Source organism: Nerophis ophidion, unplaced genomic scaffold (genome assembly GCF_033978795.1).
Source record: "Nerophis ophidion isolate RoL-2023_Sa unplaced genomic scaffold, RoL_Noph_v1.0 HiC_scaffold_99, whole genome shotgun sequence".
Lineage (NCBI taxonomy): Eukaryota > Metazoa > Chordata > Actinopteri > Syngnathiformes > Syngnathidae > Nerophis > Nerophis ophidion.
The window spans coordinates 100,785-120,821 of record NW_026907021.1 but is presented as its reverse complement, the minus strand read 5'-3'; the positions used below and the strand labels follow the sequence as shown (position 1 = coordinate 120,821).

Below are 20,037 nucleotides of genomic sequence, written 5' to 3'. Positions count from 1 at the left end.
CACATGCATTAGATGTGGCTGTTGTTAGCTAATAATAGTCATTTGGATGTAATGATGTAACTACATACCTGCGTAACACATGCATTACATGTTAGCTAATAATAGTCATTTGGATGTAATGATGTAACTACATACCTGCGTAACACATGCATTAGTTGTTAGCTAATAATAGTCATTTGGATGTAATGATGTAACTACATACCTGCGTAACACATGCATTACATGTGGCTGTTGTTAGCTAATAATAGTCATTTGGATGTAATGATGTAACTACATACCTGCGTAACACATGCATTACATGTGGCTGTTGTTAGCTAATAATAGTCATTTGGATGTAATGATGTAACTACATACCTGCGTAACACATGCATTAGTTGTTAGCTAATAATAGTCATTTGGATGTAATGATGTAACTACATACCTGCGTAACACATGCATTAGTTGTTAGCTAATGATAGTCATTTGGATGTAATGATGTAACTACATACCTGCGTAACACTTGCATTACATGTGGCTGTTGTTAGCTAATAATAGTCATTTGGATGTAATGATGTAACTACATACCTGTGTAACACTTGCATTACATGTGGCTGTTGTTAGCTAATAATAGTCATTTGGATGTAATGATGTAACTACATACCTGCGTAACACATGCATTAGATGTGGCTGTTGTTAGCTAATAATAGTCATTTGGATGTAATGATGTAACTACATACCTGCGTAACACATGCATTAGATGTTAGCTAATAATAGTCATTTGGATGTAATGATGTAACTACATACCTGCGTAACACATGCATTAGTTGTTAGCTAATAATAGTCATTTGGATGTAATGATGTAACTACATACCTGCGTAACACATGCATTACATGTGGCTGTTGTTAGCTAATAATAGTCATTTGGATGTAATGATGTAACTACATACCTGCGTAACACATGCATTAGTTGTTAGCTAATAATAGTCATTTGGATGTAATGATGTAACTACATACCTGCGTAACACATGCATTAGTTGTTAGCTAATAATAGTCATTTGGATAGTTCCATTAAATGTAAATAATAATAACATGATTGCAAATTGTTTGTTGCCTCTCTTGGACTGCTTTTGTACGTGTGCACGTGTTCTCTGCACGTACGTGTTGACCAGACAGGGTGAGTGACCGCCGTAAACACCAATCATTTTATACGCACTGGTTATTACACAACCTTAGTAATTGTAAAAGTAATAGTCTTTATGCCACATTGCTCAACAACCATCTGCCCATATCAAACCTGCCATTTTTGGGAAAAGTCCTGGAGAAGGTGTCTCCCAATTCTGGTAATGTGCAATACCACTGATTTTTATTCAGAACCGATACCAAGTAAAATCCATGCCGGTATCGGCAATATGGGTCTGATACTGATACTTTGCGCAAATATACTGTACATTATGGGTCTCGTATTGTTTAAAAAGTAGTGTAATTTAAGTGTTGCTAATCTTGGCACCACCTTAAAGGCACCTGGAATGCTGTCCTCAGAGTCCTCCACCATAGGGAGGATCTTAGTTGTGGCATTTCCAGTTTTGCTGGCTTCAATGCCACAGTGTACAGCCAGCTTGGCGTAGATTGAGTGGAATTGCTGTGTGTTGGCATTGTTGTTGCAGCCTCCTGTTTATAATAAGAGAAGACTACATACATAAGATTGTGCATTAGCACCCTCATCTTACATTCTTATTGACATATACAAATATAGTTATTAATATTGTATTTCTTGAAATGCCTTATGCCTATATAAAAGATGAAACAATTAAAATGTTTCTCTTCGTTTCATATTTTCAGTTATCAACACACAACACATGATTTATGAAGGTGAACAAATGTAACAAACAATCCTTGATGTGATTAAATGAGTGACCCATTAGAATATATATTTTTTTATTATTTTTTAAGTTTAAGTCTCAACGATAGTCACACACACACTCGGTGTGGTGAATTTATCCTCTGCATTTGACCCATTACCATGTTCAGATCCTGGGAGGTGAGGGGAGCAGTGAGCAGCAGCGGTGGCCGCGCTCAGGAATCATTTTAGTGATTTAACCCCCAATTCCAAGCCTTGATGCTGAGTGCCAAGCAGGGAGGTAATGGCTCCCATTTTTATAGTCCTTGGTACGACTCGCCCAGGGTTTGAACTCTCCACCTTCCAGTCTCAGGGCGGACACTCTAACCACAAGACCACTGAGCAGGTCTTATAAACTCTCCACCTTCCAGTCTCAGGGCGGACACTCTAACCACAAGGCCATTGAGCAGGTCTTATAGACTCTCCACCTTCCAGTCTCAGGGCGGACACTCTAACCACAAGACCACTGAGCAGGTCTTATAGACTCTCCACCTTCCAGTCTCAGGGCGGACACTCTAACCACAAGACCACTGAGCAGGTCTTATAGACTCTCCACCTTCCAGTCTCAGGGCGGACACTCTAACCACAAGACCACTGAGCAGGTCTTATAGACTCTCCACCTTCCAGTCTCAGGGCGGACACTCTAACCACAAGACCACTGAGCAGGTCTTATAAACTCTCCACCTTCCAGTCTCAGGGCGGACACTCTGACCACAAGACCACTGAGCAGGTCTTATAGACTCTCCACCTTCCAGTCTCAGGGCGGACACTCTAACCACAAGACCACTGAGCAGGTCTTATAGACTCTCCACCTTCCAGTCTCAGGGCGGACACTCTAACCACAAGACCACTGAGCAGGTCTTATTAACTCTCCACCTTCCAGTCTCAGGGCGGACACTCTAACCACAAGACCACTGAGCAGGTCGTATAAACTCTCCACCTTCAGTCTCAGGGCGGACACTCTAACCACAAGACCACTGAGCAGGTCTTATAGACTCTCCACCTTCCAGTCTCAGGGCGGACACTCTAACCACAAGACCACTGAGCAGGTCTTATAAACTCTCCACCTTCCAGTCTCAGGCGGACACTCTAACCACAAGACCACTGAGCAGGTCTTATAAACTCTCCACCTTCCAGTCTCAGGGCGGACACTCTAACCACAAGACCACTGAGCAGGTCTTATAGACTCTCCACCTTCCAGTCTCAGGGCGGACACTCTAACCACAAGACCACTGAGCAGGTCTTATAGACTCTCCACCTTCCAGTCTCAGGGCGGACACTCTAACCACAAGACCACTGAGCAGGTTCTTATAGGACTCTCCACCTTCCAGTCTCAGGGCGGACACTCTAACCACAAGGCCACTGAGCAGGTCGTATAAACTCTCCACCTTCCAGTCTCGGGGCGGACACTCTAACCACAAGGCCACTGAGCAGGTCTTATAAACTCTCCACCTTCCAGTCTCAGGGCGGACACTCTAACCACAAGACCACTGAGCAGGTCTTATAAACTCTCCACCTTCCAGTCTCAGGGCGGACACTCTACCACAAGACCACTGAGCAGGTCTTATAGACTCTCCACCTTCCAGTCTCAGGGCGGACACTCTAACCACAAGACCACTGAGCAGGTCTTATAGACTCTCCACCTTCCAGTCTCAGGGCGGACACTCTAACCACAAGACCACTGAGCAGGTCTTATAGACTCTCCACCTTCCAGTCTCAGGCGGACACTCTAACCACAAGACCACTGAGCAGGTCTTATAAACTCTCCACCTTCCAGTCTCAGGCGGACACTCTAACCACAAGACCACTGAGCAGGTCTTATAGACTCTCCACCTTCCAGTCTCAGGGCGGACACTCTAACCACAAGACCACTGAGCAGGTCTTATAAACTCTCCACCTTCCAGTCTCAGGGCGGACACTCTAACCACAAGACCACTGAGCAGGTCTTATAAACTCTCCACCTTCCAGTCTCAGGGCGGACACTCTAACCACAAGACCACTGAGCAGGTCTTATAGACTCTCCACCTTCCAGTCTCAGGGCGGACACTCTAACCACAAGACCACTGAGCAGGTCTTATAGACTCTCCACCTTCCAGTCTCAGGGCGGACACTCTAACCACAAGACCACTGAGCAGGTCTTATAGACTCTCCACCTTCCAGTCTCAGGGCGGACACTCTAACCACAAGACCACTGAGCAGGTCTTATAGGACTCTCCACCTTCCAGTCTCAGGGCGGACACTCTAACCACAAGACCACTGAGCAGGTCTTATAGACTCTCCACCTTCCAGTCTCAGGGCGGACACTCTAACCACAAGACCACTGAGCAGGTCTTATAAACTCTCCACCTTCCAGTCTCAGGGCGGACACTCTAACCACAAGACCACTGAGCAGGTCTTATAAACTCTCCACCTTCCAGTCTCAGGGCGGACACTCTAACCACAAGACCACTGAGCAGGTCTTATAGACTCTCCACCTTCCAGTCTCAGGGCGGACACTCTAACCACAAGACCACTGAGCAGGTCTTATAGACTCTCCACCTTCCAGTCTCAGGGCGGACACTCTAACCACAAGACCACTGAGCAGGTCTTATAAACTCTCCACCTTCCAGTCTCAGGGCGGGACACTCTAACCACAAGACCACTGAGCAGGTCTTATAAACTCTCCACCTTCCAGTCTCAGGGCGGACACTCTAACCACAAGACCACTGAGCAGGTCTTATAGACTCTCCACCTTCCAGTCTCAGGGCGGACACTCTAACCACAAGACCACTGAGCAGGTCTTATAAACTCTCCACCTTCCAGTCTCAGGGCGGACACTCTAACCACAAGACCACTGAGCAGGTCTTATAGACTCTCCACCTTCCAGTCTCAGGGCGGACACTCTAACCACAAGACCACTGAGCAGGTCTTATAGACTCTCCACCTTCCAGTCTCAGGGCGGACACTCTAACCACAAGACCACTGAGCAGGTCTTATAAACTCTCCACCTTCCAGTCTCAGGGCGGACACTCTGACCACAAGACCACTGAGCAGGTCTTATAGACTCTCCACCTTCCAGTCTCAGGGCGGACACTCTAACCACAAGACCACTGAGCAGGTCTTATAGACTCTCCACCTTCCAGTCTCAGGGCGGACACTCTAACCACAAGACCACTGAGCAGGTCTTATAAACTCTCCACCTTCCAGTCTCAGGGCGGACACTCTGACCACAAGACCACTGAGCAGGTCTTATAGACTCTCCACCTTCCAGTCTCAGGGCGGACACTCTAACCACAAGACCACTGAGCAGGTCTTATAAACTCTCCACCTTCCAGTCTCAGGGCGGACACTCTAACCACAAGACCACTGAGCAGGTCGTATAAACTCTCCACCTTCCAGTCTCAGGGCGGACACTCTAACCACAAGACCACTGAGCAGGTCTTATAGACTCTCCACCTTCCAGTCTCAGGGCGGACACTCTAACCACAAGACCACTGAGCAGGTCTTATAAACTCTCCACCTTCCAGTCTCAGGGCGGACACTCTAACCACAAGACCACTGAGCAGGTCTTATAAACTCTCCACCTTCCAGTCTCAGGGCGGACACTCTAACCACAAGACCACTGAGCAGGTCTTATAGACTCTCCACCTTCCAGTCTCAGGGCGGACACTCTAACCACAAGACCACTGAGCAGGTCTTATAGACTCTCCACCTTCCAGTCTCAGGGCGGACACTCTAACCACAAGACCACTGAGCAGGTCTTATAGACTCTCCACCTTCCAGTCTCGGGGCGGACACTCTAACCACAAGGCCACTGAGCAGGTCGTATAAACTCTCCACCTTCCAGTCTCGGGGCGGACACTCTAACCACAAGGCCACTGAGCAGGTCTTATAAACTCTCCACCTTCCAGTCTCAGGGCGGACACTCTAACCACAAGACCACTGAGCAGGTCTTATAAACTCTCCACCTTCCAGTCTCAGGGCGGACACTCTAACCACAAGACCACTGAGCAGGTCTTATAGACTCTCCACCTTCCAGTCTCAGGGCGGACACTCTAACCACAAGACCACTGAGCAGGTCTTATAGACTCTCCACCTTCCAGTCTCAGGGCGGACACTCTAACCACAAGACCACTGAGCAGGTCTTATAGACTCTCCACCTTCCAGTCTCAGGGCGGACACTCTAACCACAAGACCACTGAGCAGGTCTTATAAACTCTCCACCTTCCAGTCTCAGGGCGGACACTCTGACCACAAGACCACTGAGCAGGTCTTATAGACTCTCCACCTTCCAGTCTCAGGGCGGACACTCTACCACAAGACCACTGAGCAGGTCTTATAGACTCTCCACCTTCCAGTCTCAGGGCGACACTCTGACCACAAGACACTGAGCAGGTCTTATAAACTCTCCACCTTCCAGTCTCAGGGCGGACACTCTGACACAAGACCACTGAGCAGGTCTTATAGACTCTCCACCTTCCAGTCTCAGGGCGGACACTCTAACCACAAGACCACTGAGCAGGTCTTATAAACTCTCCACCTTCCAGTCTCAGGGCGGACACTCTAACCACAAGACCACTGAGCAGGTCTTATAGACTCTCCACCTTCCAGTCTCAGGGCGGACACTCTAACCACAAGACCACTGAGCAGGTCTTATAGACTCTCCACCTTCCAGTCTCAGGGCGGACACTCTAACCACAAGACCACTGAGCAGGTCTTATAGACTCTCCACCTTCCAGTCTCAGGGCGGACACTCTAACCACAAGACCACTGAGCAGGTCTTATAGACTCTCCACCTTCCAGTCTCAGGGCGGACACTCTAACCACAAGACCACTGAGCAGGTCTTATACACTCTCCACCTTCCAGTCTCAGGGCGGACACTCTAACCACAAGACCACTGAGCAGGTCTTATAAACTCTCCACCTTCCAGTCTCAGGGCGGACACTCTAACCACAAGACCACTGAGCAGGTCTTATAGACTCTCCACCTTCCAGTCTCAGGGCGGACACTCTAACCACAAGACCACTGAGCAGGTCTTATAGACTCTCCACCTTCCAGTCTCAGGGCGGACACTCTAACCACAAGACCACTGAGCAGGTCTTATAGACTCTCCACCTTCCAGTCTCAGGGCGGACACTCTGACCACAAGACCACTGAGCAGGTCTTATAGACTCTCCACCTTCCAGTCTCAGGGCGGACACTCTAACCACAAGACCACTGAGCAGGTCTTATAGACTCTCCACCTTCCAGTCTCAGGGCGGACACTCTAACCACAAGACCACTGAGCAGGTCTTATAGACTCTCCACCTTCCAGTCTCAGGGCGGACACTCTAACCACAAGACCACTGAGCAGGTCTTATAAACTCTCCACCTTCCAGTCTCAGGGCGGACACTCTAACCACAAGACCACTGAGCAGGTCTTATAAACTCTCCACCTTCCAGTCTCAGGGCGGACACTCTAACCACAAGACCACTGAGCAGGTCTTATAGACTCTCCACCTTCCAGTCTCAGGGCGGACACTCTAACCACAAGACCACTGAGCAGGTCTTATAGACTCTCCACCTTCCAGTCTCAGGGCGGACACTCTAACCACAAGACCACTGAGCAGGTCTTATAAACTCTCCACCTTCCAGTCTCAGGGCGGACACTCTAACCACAAGACCACTGAGCAGGTCTTATAAACTCTCCACCTTCCAGTCTCAGGGCGGACACTCTAACCACAAGACCACTGAGCAGGTCTTATAGACTCTCCACCTTCCAGTCTCAGGGCGGACACTCTAACCACAAGACCACTGAGCAGGTCTTATAAACTCTCCACCTTCCAGTCTCAGGGCGGACACTCTAACCACAAGACCACTGAGCAGGTCTTATAGACTCTCCACCTTCCAGTCTCAGGGCGGACACTCTAACCACAAGACCACTGAGCAGGTCTTATAGACTCTCCACCTTCCAGTCTCAGGGCGGACACTCTAACCACAAGACCACTGAGCAGGTCTTATAGACTCTCCACCTTCCAGTCTCAGGGCGGACACTCTAACCACAAGACCACTGAGCAGGTCTTATAGACTCTCCACCTTCCAGTCTCAGGGCGGACACTCTAACCACAAGACCACTGAGCAGGTCTTATAGACTCTCCACCTTCCAGTCTCAGGGCGGACACTCTAACCACAAGACCACTGAGCAGGTCTTATAGACTCTCCACCTTCCAGTCTCAGGGCGGACACTCTAACCACAAGACCACTGAGCAGGTCTTATAGACTCTCCACCTTCCAGTCTCAGGGCGGACACTCTAACCACAAGACCACTGAGCAGGTCTTATAAACTCTCCACCTTCCAGTCTCAGGGCGGACACTCTAACCACAAGACCACTGAGCAGGTCTTATAGACTCTCCACCTTCCAGTCTCAGGGCGGACACTCTAACCACAAGACCACTGAGCAGGTCTTATAGACTCTCCACCTTCCAGTCTCAGGGCGGACACTCTAACCACAAGACCACTGAGCAGGTCTTATAGACTCTCCACCTTCCAGTCTCAGGGCGGACACTCTAACCACAAGACCACTGAGCAGGTCTTATAGACTCTCCACCTTCCAGTCTCAGGGCGGACACTCTAACCACAAGACCACTGAGCAGGTCTTATAGACTCTCCACCTTCCAGTCTCAGGGCGGACACTCTAACCACAAGACCACTGAGCAGGTCTTATAGGCGCGTTTACACTGCACACCAAATCTGATAATTTTTTGCCCTCAAGTGACAAAGATCTGATTTTTTGTGACAGTCCAAACTCTCCAAAGTCCTTCAAATCTGATCTTTTGGCATCAGATTGAGGCCACCTCAGGAAGTAGTCCTGATTCAAATTGGAATGTCATTTTATTAAGTGGAACTTCTGTCTCAACGTAATGCGACCTGAATGTGACTTGCTCATCAGCTTTGGGCGAGCTACGTCATTCGTGTGTGCCGTGGATATTTGTTTGCTCACCACAACATCCGCTTTTGGTGAGCAAAGACCACCACATTTTGGGTGCATCACTTGTCAGTAGTGTTTAAATAATAGGCTACATATAATATATATATTTATTTGTATATATTATTTACTTTGTTTCCAAAGAAATAGCGATTGTTGAAGGACGGGAATTCACTCTGTGGCGAATTGAAAACTAAAGCTCCTGTAGATCCACGCTGATGTCCGTGTCTCCTCTGACTAAACACTGCATGAACGTAGCGGCCGAGTGCATCAAGTCTGGATGCAAAATTGTCCTAAAAATATACTTGATTGCAAGTTTATGAGCTGAAGTACAATAATAATTAGAGCTATTATTAGGAAAACTAACATGAAATGACTCAGTTGGTCCCCAACATGGCGTCTGTTGTTTGCTTGTCCACACTCTCTCTAGACACCACTCTGGTCACCTTAGCTAGAGAGCACCCCTAGTGGCCACCTCAGGTAAATGTTTGAGTGGCTTTTCTGGGAAATCACGTGACCTGGCAAGCACAACAGGTGTGTCAAGTTTGCAGCCCAACTTCCTCATCAGCTGTTTTTCTTCAACTGAAGCCCAACCTATCCATTGAACAACTAGTCAAACATTTGACTTGATAAGACATCTTGAATGAAGATATCTCAAGTCAACATCTCTACATCTAGAAATGAGCAGTGCCTCTGAAGCTGGAAATAAGTGTTTTATTCTGAAAACAATTAGGGAAGGCCAGTTTATTTATAGAGCACAATTCAAAGTGCTGTACAGAAAATGACAAGAAGGCAACAATAAAATGGAAGTAACCATGGAAAATACTTCAAAATAAAAGAAGAATAATCCTCATAAAACAAGGTTCTCAGAGCTAACATGTCAGAGATGTACTTTGGCACAAGACCATGAAAGGACTTGTACACAAGGAAAGCTGAGTAGCTACAGGAAGCCAGGACTGATATGGACTGATATGATCATATTTCCTAGTTCTAGTCAGGACTTGAGCAGCAGCATTCTGGGTGTACTGCAGTTGCTTTACAGCTGGTTTAAAGAGCCAAGTGAAAAGAGCATTACAGTAGTCCAAACTGCTGGAGACAAAGACTTAGTCTCTCCAAGTCTGATTCAGACATTATTCCTCTGATGTTGACAAAGTGTTTCAGGTGGTAAAAGCTGCTGATGTTATCGACTTCATGCGGCTGTTAAAGTTCAAGTCTGAGTCCATTATTACCTCCAGATTTATCACCTGGTTATTAGGTTTCAGTGAGAGTCTCAAGGTGACTAACAATAGTTTCTCTCTGCTAAATCTAAATGGATTTAGTTTAAGTCAACCACATCACACAACATTTTAGTCAGCTAAAATGACAGTACATTTAGTCCACTCAAACATAAAGTATAAAAGATAAGGTATCTTTAAAGTTGATTTGAAAGCAGGTTTATCTTGACTATTGTACCTGCAAAACATTTGTTCAACAAAAGTAGCATGATCTAAAGCCTTTGCTAGGTTGGAAAAGTCAAAGATTTGTCCAATTCTGTGACATTAATGAGATTTTAAAGGACTTGTTGATGTTGATGTGTTACAAACCTCTTCCTTGTTTATAAGCTACATACAACATCAACTGTTTTTTGTTCATGCACATCATACATATCAATAAAGTGTTTGGATGTATTAATTCAATCAATGAATTGTTGGTTGCCAAAAAGTGATGCAAAGTAATATTTTGAGGCCGACACATCTCATCTGTGCATAAGTGACTAGAATAACTTGGGCAAACTTTTTAACTGGCAGGCCACATCATCACACGCAGGCTTGACAACTCTCTGAAAAAATAAGTAGGAGACATTTTGTTGGCAGATTGTCTTCATCTCTACTGGCATGGTGATTTTTCTGTTTGTTTGCTTGTTTTTGCCTTCTTTATTTATGTGTGTCAGAAATATTGTATGTAAATTATCAAAAAAACTTTCCGTTCTCTGAGTTCCCAGTGAACAGACGGAAGCTGTCTTTGTTGCAATAATCCAAAGGCTTGGAAAATACCACTGTGTACGATGGGAAGAGACGGGAAGGGTTAGCTATTGTGATCCAAGACTTGCCCAAGCTCGATCCAGGACCAGTACAAGCCTGAGGTATCTTTTTCTTTTGTGTTAATGTGACCGAAAACAATGGCTGTTTACATACCCCCATTCCTTTAGAAACAGCTGCTGTTATGTAAACAGGGAATATCCAAATAAAGGAGGAGACGTGAACATTTTTCCGTGAGCGCGTGGGTGACACTGTAAGAGGTTACAGGTCGACATGTTTCTCCTCAAACCGAGCAAAATTGAATTCCGTCTCTATTTCCTTGCTTCTTGTCTTGTTTAATAGATGTCATCGATGTTTGAACCTGACATTGTGAAAAACATGTTTTACTATTTGACTGAAACCTGTATTTAATTACACACGTCTCGGAGTAATAAGATCACACCGTAATAAAAACATGACCAAATAATTAATGTTGGAGTGCAGAATAACACAATTAACAGAATTAAATCAGTAAATGTCTTTCATTTTTTCCCATGAGAGGTCGCCACAGCACAACAATCATGATGATTCAGATCAATGTTTACCTTCCACTCCTGACCAGGAATCGTACCCACACCCACTGTCACACACAGCAGATGTGTATACCATTCCACTACTAGCATCAACAGAAGAACAGGTGAATTGTGTTATTTTACTCTCTTAAATTTGCAGTCATTTCCATTAAAAACTGTGTTTTAATAAAGAGCTCTGTCATTCATTCTTTCTGTTGACAATTGACAAAATATTTCAAATTGTCACTTTTCCGACATGGTAAAGGCTTAAGATCATTTAATACTTGTTTTGCATGACTGCAAGGAAGAAGTGTTATCATGTGTGTAATGACAAACCACCTCCAAAACAGAAATTGTATTTGACAAGTTTTTACTGAATAAAACCCCCAGAATGTACATGAAACATTGTACACATAAAACACTGAATATCAAGAGTATATGAACGGCCTACCTTGTTTACTTCCCAAATGACATCCTCGGCATGTTTGGCAATCAAGCAAAAATATGATTATGCAAAAAGGAACGGAAAAAACAGCAAATTGTTTCAAAAATATAAATATTTGACAATGCTTTGTCATAAAAATTTTGTGTCACTGTCCCCCTCCGTCACACTAACTGGTAAGGTTGGCTACCCAATTCTGTACTTTTGTAGGTGATGACCCAATTCCCTCAGTACTATCAATTATGTAAAATCAAGTTGGATACCTTTGTTGCATGTGACGTCATGTCTGCTTTCAGACTAAACACGGGCTCAGATAAACAATCACTCAAGCAGCACTCAGGCCGGACTCAGCCAAACTCCCTCTAAGTCATGTTGCCATTTTCAACACCAACACAGTGCTTAATAAAAAAACAGCGCAAACATAAAGTAATGCGACACTCTTCCAAAATGCGCTAGCTTATTGCTAATTTACATAGGATTTGCCAAAGACAGGCTACTATTTACATGAAGGATTTTACATGGCGATTTCAACACCTTGGAATTTGGTAAAGGAAACAACTAAGATTATAGTTCGAATTTTACAATTTTGTGTAATAACTATTCTTACAGTATTGACACTTTGTAGGGGGCAACCTAAAAAGTTAATTTCCTGAAAAAAAAAGCTACTTTCTAGTTTTACAACATAGCATAAATAGTTATAGAGTGCTGCCATCTAATGGTCTTGGAAGTGCAATTGCATTGCAAATGAGACTAATGTCATCAGAAAAGAAGATATAACAACTGGACAGCAGTTCTCATAATCATCATTCTTAAATGTTACATCAAAAACAATTAATATTAGCATACGGAAGTAGTTAAAAATGGTACTATTGTTCCAAAATATTGTTAAAAATAATGATGAGATGTGACACAAGGTGATATTCACTGATAAGCAGCTGTCTATTGGTTTGAAAAGGAAAGAAGAAATCCTTGTCAATGTGATGACACATGAGCCCCAAATGATGACATCACAACTACATGGACACAAAGATCAACATCTGATAAAATATTGTTGACAAATGCAGATTGAAGGTGTTTTGTCAGCCACAAACAGCCAAAGAAGACATGGTGTAAGACGAGGAGCAATTAGTGCAGATGTGAAAGAAAAGTCCAAGTGTGATGAGGTCCCTCAGCGATGGAGACATCTCTCTGTGTTCCAGTGCACAAAGCATCCTGGAGGAAGAAGATGACTCAGCACATTCCCAACAAAAGCAGGTGCAGATGTTAGCATGTGGCAGAGTGAACATCATCTTCACACAAAGTCAGAAGAACATTTGGAGGTGCGTGAAAAAGCAAAGTCCTCACTGTGCTGTGTGTCACTCAGCCTTCAGCCTTCAGCCTTCACGTCTCTCTGAGAGCTGGTTACCACCGTCACCAGCTGGCGGAGCACAAAACGCACCGTGAGCTGCTTACGCTGCTCATGCTAAGCCCACACCTCACTCTGGTGAAGGAAGTCCATCTTCACTCATATCACATCTTTGCAGCTGGGAATTCTGCTCTTCTACTTCCTGACTAGTCTAAGACTAAGTCTCCAAACAGGTTCAGCTTGGCTTCAAGGCTCATGTGCAAGCAGCCCTCCAGTGTCTTAGTCAGGTCAAAAGTTTACATACACTTGTAAAGAACATCATGTCATGGCTGACTTCAGTTCCCAATCATTTCTACAACTCTTATTTATTTGTGATGTAGTGATTGGAGCACATACTTGTTGCTCACTAAAAACATTCATGAAGTTTGCTTCTTTTATGAATTTATTATGGGTCTACTGTACATGTGAGCAAATGTGCTGGGTCAAAAGTGTACATACAGCAATGTTAATATTTGCTTACATGTCCTTTGGCAAGTTTCACTGCAATAAGGCGCTTTTGGTTTTTGACCACTCCTCCTGACAAAATTGGTGCAGTTAAGCTATATTAGTTGTTTTTCTGACATGGACTTGTTTCTTCAGCATTATCCACACATTTAAGTCTGGACTTTGGGAAGGCCATTCTAAAACCTTAATTCTAACCATTCCTTTACCACTTTTGAGGTGTGTTTGGGGTCATTGTCCTGTTGGAACACCCAACTGCGTCCAAGACCCAACCTCCAGGCTGATGATGTTAGCTTGTCCAGAAGAATTTGGAGCTAATCTTCCTTTTTCATTGTCCCATTTAAAGCACCAGTTGTATTGGCTGCAAAACAGGCCCAGAGCATAATACTACCACCACCATGCTTGACGGTAAGGATGGTGTTCCTGGGATTCAAGGACTCACCTTTTCTCCTCCAAACATATTGCTGGGTATTGTGGCCAAACAGCTCACTTTTTGTTTCATCTGACATCACATGGACAAAGATAAGGCTTTCTGGAGGAAAGTTCTGTGGTCAGATTTAACAAAAATTGAGCTGTTTGGCCACAATACCCAGCAATATGTTTGGAGGAGAAAAGGTGAGTCCTTTAATCCCAGGAACACCATGCCAACCGTCAAGCATAGTGGTGGAAGTATTATGCTCTGGGCCTGTTTTGCTGTAAATGGAACTGGTGCTTTACAGAGAGTAAATGGGACAATGAAAAAAGGAGGATTACCTCCAATTTTTTCCGGACAACCTTAAATCATCAGCCAGGAGGTTGGGTCTTGGGTGCAGTTGGGTGTTCCAACAGGACAATGACCCCAAACACATGTCAAAAGTGGTCAAGGAATGGCTAAATCGTGTTAGAATGAAGGTTTTAGAATGGCCTTCCCAAAGTCCTGACTTAAACGTGTGGACAATGCTGAAGAAAAAAGTCCATGTCAGAACTGCACCAATCTTGTCAAGAGAAGTGGTCAGAAATTCAAGCAGAAGCTTGTGGATGGCTACCAAAAGCGCCTTATTGCAGTGAAACTTGCCAAGGGACATGTAAGCAAATATTAACATTGCTGTATGTATACTTTTGACCCAGCACATTTGCTCACATGTACAGTAGACCCATAATAAATTCATAAAAGAAGCAAACTCCATGAAAGTTTTTAGTGAGCAACAAGTATGTGCTCCAATCACTACATCACAAACACATAAGAGTTGTAGAAATGATTGGAAACTGAAGTCAGCCATGACATTATGTTCTTTACAAGTGTATGTAAACTTTTGACCAGGACTGTACATGAAGACAGACACACTAAATGGATTGCGCTCTCTATTTTGCTCATTTCAGAGACTCTGGGCAGGAGTTAAGTAGATGAGGTTTGCACATGTTTGAATACACACAAACCTTTAATAGATCAGGCCCTTGATGTTCATGATCATGAGCACTCATCAAAAGTTGGCTGTGATACTTTCTATTGTGTGGGCTTACACCAGTATCAAGGAGGGAAGCTTTTATTTCCCTGCTAAACTTGTAACAGGTGTCTACATCACACCTTCAAACAGCAAGTTTGCAAGTTGACCCTTACAAAGATACCAACAATCCAGAATGTAACAGAAAGTCAATATTATATTGAATATAGCTGACATAAAAGGTGTATAACAAAGATGAATCAGTCATAAATGATCGTCTTTGTGGGGGTAAACTTACAAAGTGTGCTTTGTTTATTGTTCTGGTTTCCAAGAAAGAGAAGATGTTTTACTTACCAGCTTCATGGTATTGGGCTGAAATGAAAGAGAAAGCAGGTGAAATTCACATCTGATGAATGCCGGCAGAGACTTGTTGGCGTCTTCCTGAAAGAGGAAACATTTGTGTCCCTCACCTTGTCTGCTTGGGCGACGCTTGATGATGAAGATGATGATGATGGGGGCCGCCAGGAGGACCACCACAGCGAGGACCGCCAGCGTGGCAGTGACGCTCACGTTGCCTGTTGGTATGGTATGATTGATTTGTTTGACAAGTCACATCAGGTGCTTCCATTGACACTATTCAACATGTCCTAGACGTGTCTTTCTCACCTTCATGGCTTGCGTTGCTCAGGATGCTTCTTCTCTCCAGCTTGGTGACCAGGTCCTCCTCCACGCCAGACAGCTGGAACACACATTCGTACTTGCCCTCCACCTCGGCCGTCACCTCCACTTTCAGCTCCACCGACAACTGGAAGGTTCCGTCGTGGTTGGGGAGCAGCTCTCCGTGCTCCACGTCCTCGAAGATCTGCTCGCCGTCTTTCCTCCAAAACAAGTCGGCTCGGTTGGGGTAGAAACCTGTCGCCATGCAGGTGACCGGAGAGGATGGCGTCTTCTGGAGGAGGAACACCTTTGGAAGCTCTGCCCAGGAAGTCACGTGGGAATGGAGGATGACAGGGAGAGAAGATGGAGGTAAAGATGTAACAAATGAAGGTAAGGATGGAACAAAAGGTAAAGGAGAAAATGAAGTTAAGATGGCAAAAAAAAAGGAGAGAATGGAGGTAAAGATGGAGAAAAAAAAGGAAACAATTAAGGTAAAAAGAAAGAGAAAAGGTGAGCATGAAGGTAAAGATGGAGAGAAAAGGAGAGAATGGAGGTAAAGATGGGGAGAACAAGAGATAAGGGAGGTACAGATGGAGCAAATGAAGGTAAAGAAGGAGAGGGAAGGAGAAAATTAAGGTGAAGAAGAAGAGAAAAGGAGAGAATGAAGGTAAAGATGAGGTGAAGAGGCAATAATGAAGTTAAAGATGGAGAGAAAAGAGAGAATAAAGGTATAAATGGAAAGAATGGAGGTAAAGATGGATAGAAAAGGAGAGAGTGGAGGCAAAAATGGAGAGAAGAACATGGAGGTAAAGATGGAGAGAAATTGAGAGAATGGACGTGAAGGAGAGATAAGGCGAGAATGAAGTTAAAGATAAAGAGAAAATGAGAGAAAGCAGGTGAAGATGGAGAGAATTGTCATAAAGATTGAGAGAAAGGTTGAGAATAAAAGTAAAAATGGAGAGACATTGAGAGAATGGGGTAAAGAAGGAGAGAGAAGGCGAGAATGAAGTTAAAGATAAAGAGAAAAGGAGAGAAAGAAGGTAAAGATGAAGAGAATTGACATAAAGATTGAGAGAAAGGTTGAGAATAAAAGTAAAAATGGGGAGAAAAGGAGGGAAATAGATAGAAAAGGAGAGAAATAAGGTAAAAATGGAGACACAATGGGAGAAAGAAGATAAAGATGGAAAAAAATGAGAGAATGAATGTAAAGAAGGAGAGAGAAGGAGAAAATGGAAGTAAAGATGGAGAGAAAAGGAGGGAATGGAGGTCAAGATGGAGAGAATTGACAAAGATTGAGAGAAAAGTTGAGAATAAAAGTAAAAATGGGGAGAAAAGGAGGGAAATAGATAGAAAAGGAGAGAAATAAGGTAAAAATGGAGACACAATGGGAGAAAGAAGATAAAGATGGAAAAAAATGAGAGAATGAATGTAAAGAAGGAGAGAGAAGGAGAAAATGGAAGTAAAGATGGAGAGAAAAGGAGGGAATGGAGGTCAAGATGGAGAGAATTGACAAAGATTGAGAGAAAAGTTGAGAATAAAAGTAAAAATGGGGAGAAAAGGAGGAAGATGGAAAGAAAAGGAGAGAACGAAGGTCAAAACAGATAGAAAATGAGAGAGAGAAGGTAAAGATGGAGACAAAAGGGGAGAATGAAGGTAAAGATGGAAACAAAATGAGAGAATGAAGATAAAGAAGGAGAGGAGGAGAAATGGATGTAAGGATGGAGAAAAACGGAGAGAAAAAAGGTAAAGATTGGGAGAATAGGAGTGAATAAAGGTAAAGATGGATAGAAAAGGAGAGATTGGAGGTAAATATGGAGAGAAATGGAGAGCATGAAGGGAAAGATGGAAGAAAAGGATAGAAAGTGAGAATGAAGGTCAAGATGGAGAGAATGGACATAAAGATGGCGAGAAAAGGAAAGAATGCAGGTAAAGATGGAGAGAAAAGGAGAGAATGACGGTAAAAGATGGAGAGAAAAAGAGAATGACGGTAAGGATGGAGCGAATAAAGGCAAAGAAGGAGAAAATGAAGGTAAAGATGGAGAGAAAAGAGAAAGATTCAGAAAAAATTAGAAATGGAGGTAAAGATGGAGAGAATAGGAGCAAATAAAGGTAAAGATGGAGAAAAGGGGAGAAAATTGAAGTAAAGATGGAGAGAATGAAGGTAAAGAAAAAATGAGAAATGGAGGTCAAGATGGAGAGAAAAGGAGGTGAAGAGAAAAGAGTATGGAGAGAGAGTGTAATGTGAGTAATGTTCCTATAGGGGGAGTGCTAACATGTGAGAAGGTGAAAGTACAAGGTGTGCTTCTACCTGTTCTCATTAGGACCTTCTTCCCATACTCCACATACTTCTTCAAGTAAGAAGGACATATCTCAGTGTAATAATACTTATAGTAGTCTAGTCCACGTGTGTCCTGGTCCCACTTGAGTTTGGTGGGGAAAGCTTGTTGTTTTGCTGCAGTCCATGTCCATGTCTTCATGTCCAACGATATGAAATCTTCTCCATCATAACTGAACTGCTGCCAACCTTTAACTTCATCAGTCTCATCATTCCATTCACATCCTGTCATCACCTGGTAAGTGTGAACACCTGAGAGACACAAAGTGTTGTAAAGCAGAGTGAAACTAACACACAACATGTCTTGGTTGCAGCTTATTATGGGATGGACGGAGACAAGGTAATGTGTGTTTTTAATACACTACCAAAATATCAAATATATTAGAATAGTAGAAAGTTCAACATAAACAAACCTCCAGTTTGGTTGAAACGCTTCATGGCTATTTCAATGTTGTCTTTGTAGACATGTTCTTTAACAACATTCTTCTCTGTTTCTATCTTCCAGTAGTTTGGATCCTCTGCTGTGATTTTGTTCATCCAGTCCTGTTTGGATTCTGTTTTCCTGGTGTTGCTGTCATAGTAACTCACCTCAACTTCATCAACATAACCAACCTCCACATACTCTGGGAAGTTTGGAACTTGAGAGCATGCGGTGGTGAAATACTGCAGCGTGTGAATCACTGAAAGACAAAACAACATTTGATTCTTGACTTTCATGTTGAACAATTCCTATTTGAAATGATGCTGTCTTCATTTCAACTTCAAACACGGCTGCTTCTCCCAGTAAACAATCACTTCCTGTTCCAGGAGACAATAACAGCGTGTGTCTTTGATGTCATGCATCTCACATTTCTACCTCACTTTAAGACCACACACATGAACAACTGCACTTATTTCAAGTGTCAAATAAATAGATGACATTATTGCCGGCAGAGAAGTGAAAGTTGTTTTTCCAGGTGAGGGGAAGTTCCAACTAGTGATGTCACTGCCAAAGCATGGAAATATAGCACCGCCTGATGGAATGTTGGCAATGGAATACAACAACAATATTATAATACTCTTCTTTTACATATTAGGACTATTACCAGTAAAAAAGCATTTAAGAAACATGTAAAGTCACTTTTTAGACTTAAGAGTTCATCTTTCATGTTTTTTTCTTCTCTTTTATTGTAATTAGACGTGTGTACTGTTATTTTGTATTTTTATTTTTCCTTTCTTTTATTTGTAAATAAATGTGTGCATTATTATTTTACTTTGAACTTTTGAAAAGAGGATCCCCATTAGCCGTTTGTGCGTCGGCTAATGGGGATCCTCAATAAACAAACAATAAACAATAATCCATCCATCCATTTCCTACCGCTTGTCCCTTTGGGGTCAATTATATCCATTATTTCACAATAATTCCCACCAATAAAGTGATTTTTGTGTACATTAAATTATTGTGATCTACATCTCATTTTATAACTGATACTCCTGATTGTTTCCTGGATTAATTATTGTCATTTTCCTATTTAAAAGTGAAACCGACGTTTGCGGGAATGCTAAAGTAAAAAGTTGGATGTATGTTGCTGTTAAAGTGAGACAACTTGAACAAGTTTGACTCGTTCAAAGTTTGAGCAACAAAAGAAGATGCAAACTATTGACTGATGAGAAGAGAAGAGCGTCAATAATAATGAGAAGAAATAAAAGAGAGTATTTTGTATGGACTGAGCATGTAGGAATGAGGTGTATAAAGTTGTAAAGAAAGTGGACTTACCAGGCGTCACGCTGTGTGTTTGTACAACTAGGAGGAAGAAGCAAAGCAAGTTCATCATTAAATGTCACAAAAGTGCGGAAGTCCAGAAAAAAACAAAGTTTCTAGTTTTAATCCTCAGAGAAAAGCAAGGCGACGACAACTTGCTTGACGAGTAAACATGAAATGGACGCCAAGGCGGAAACCAGCTTTT

At 43.3% G+C, this 20,037-nt stretch overlaps 1 protein-coding gene across 5 annotated transcripts; it reads right to left on the bottom strand.

The window, feature by feature from the left end:
- Nucleotides 1–1,325: 1,325 nt before the first annotated feature.
- On the bottom strand, nt 1,326–20,029 carry LOC133547423 (major histocompatibility complex class I-related gene protein-like). Of its 5 annotated transcripts, none has more exons than XM_061893100.1 (8): nt 19,848–20,029; nt 18,505–18,771; nt 18,065–18,343; nt 15,766–16,074; nt 15,570–15,674; nt 15,454–15,471; nt 13,177–13,249; nt 1,326–1,647 (listed from the first exon to the last, which is right to left on the bottom strand). In XM_061893100.1, exons 1-7 carry the CDS (start codon nt 19,903–19,905, stop codon nt 13,206–13,208), a joined length of 1,080 nt encoding a protein of 359 aa, XP_061749084.1. In that variant the 5' UTR covers nt 19,906–20,029; the 3' UTR covers nt 1,326–1,647; nt 13,177–13,205. The 5 variants fall into 5 exon arrangements, with proteins under 5 accessions (XP_061749084.1, XP_061749086.1, XP_061749083.1 ...); XM_061893099.1 differs by lacking the exon at nt 1,326–1,647 and adding an exon at nt 9,522–13,044; XM_061893102.1 differs by lacking the exon at nt 13,177–13,249 and having other exon boundaries at nt 15,398–15,471.
- Between the last annotated feature and the right edge of the window lie 8 nt (nt 20,030–20,037).

Coding starts and splice junctions, on each gene's coding strand:
- LOC133547423 (XM_061893100.1), bottom strand. CDS start 19,905: ATGATGAACTTGCTTTGCTTCTTCCTCCTAGTTGTACAAACACACAGC. Junction 18,772..19,847: donor AACACACAGCGTGACGCCTG/GTAAGTCCACTT, acceptor TTTGTCTTTCAG/TGATTCACACGCTGCAGTAT. Junction 18,344..18,504: donor GCGTTTCAACCAAACTGGAG/GTTTGTTTATGT, acceptor TGTGTCTCTCAG/GTGTTCACACTTACCAGGTG.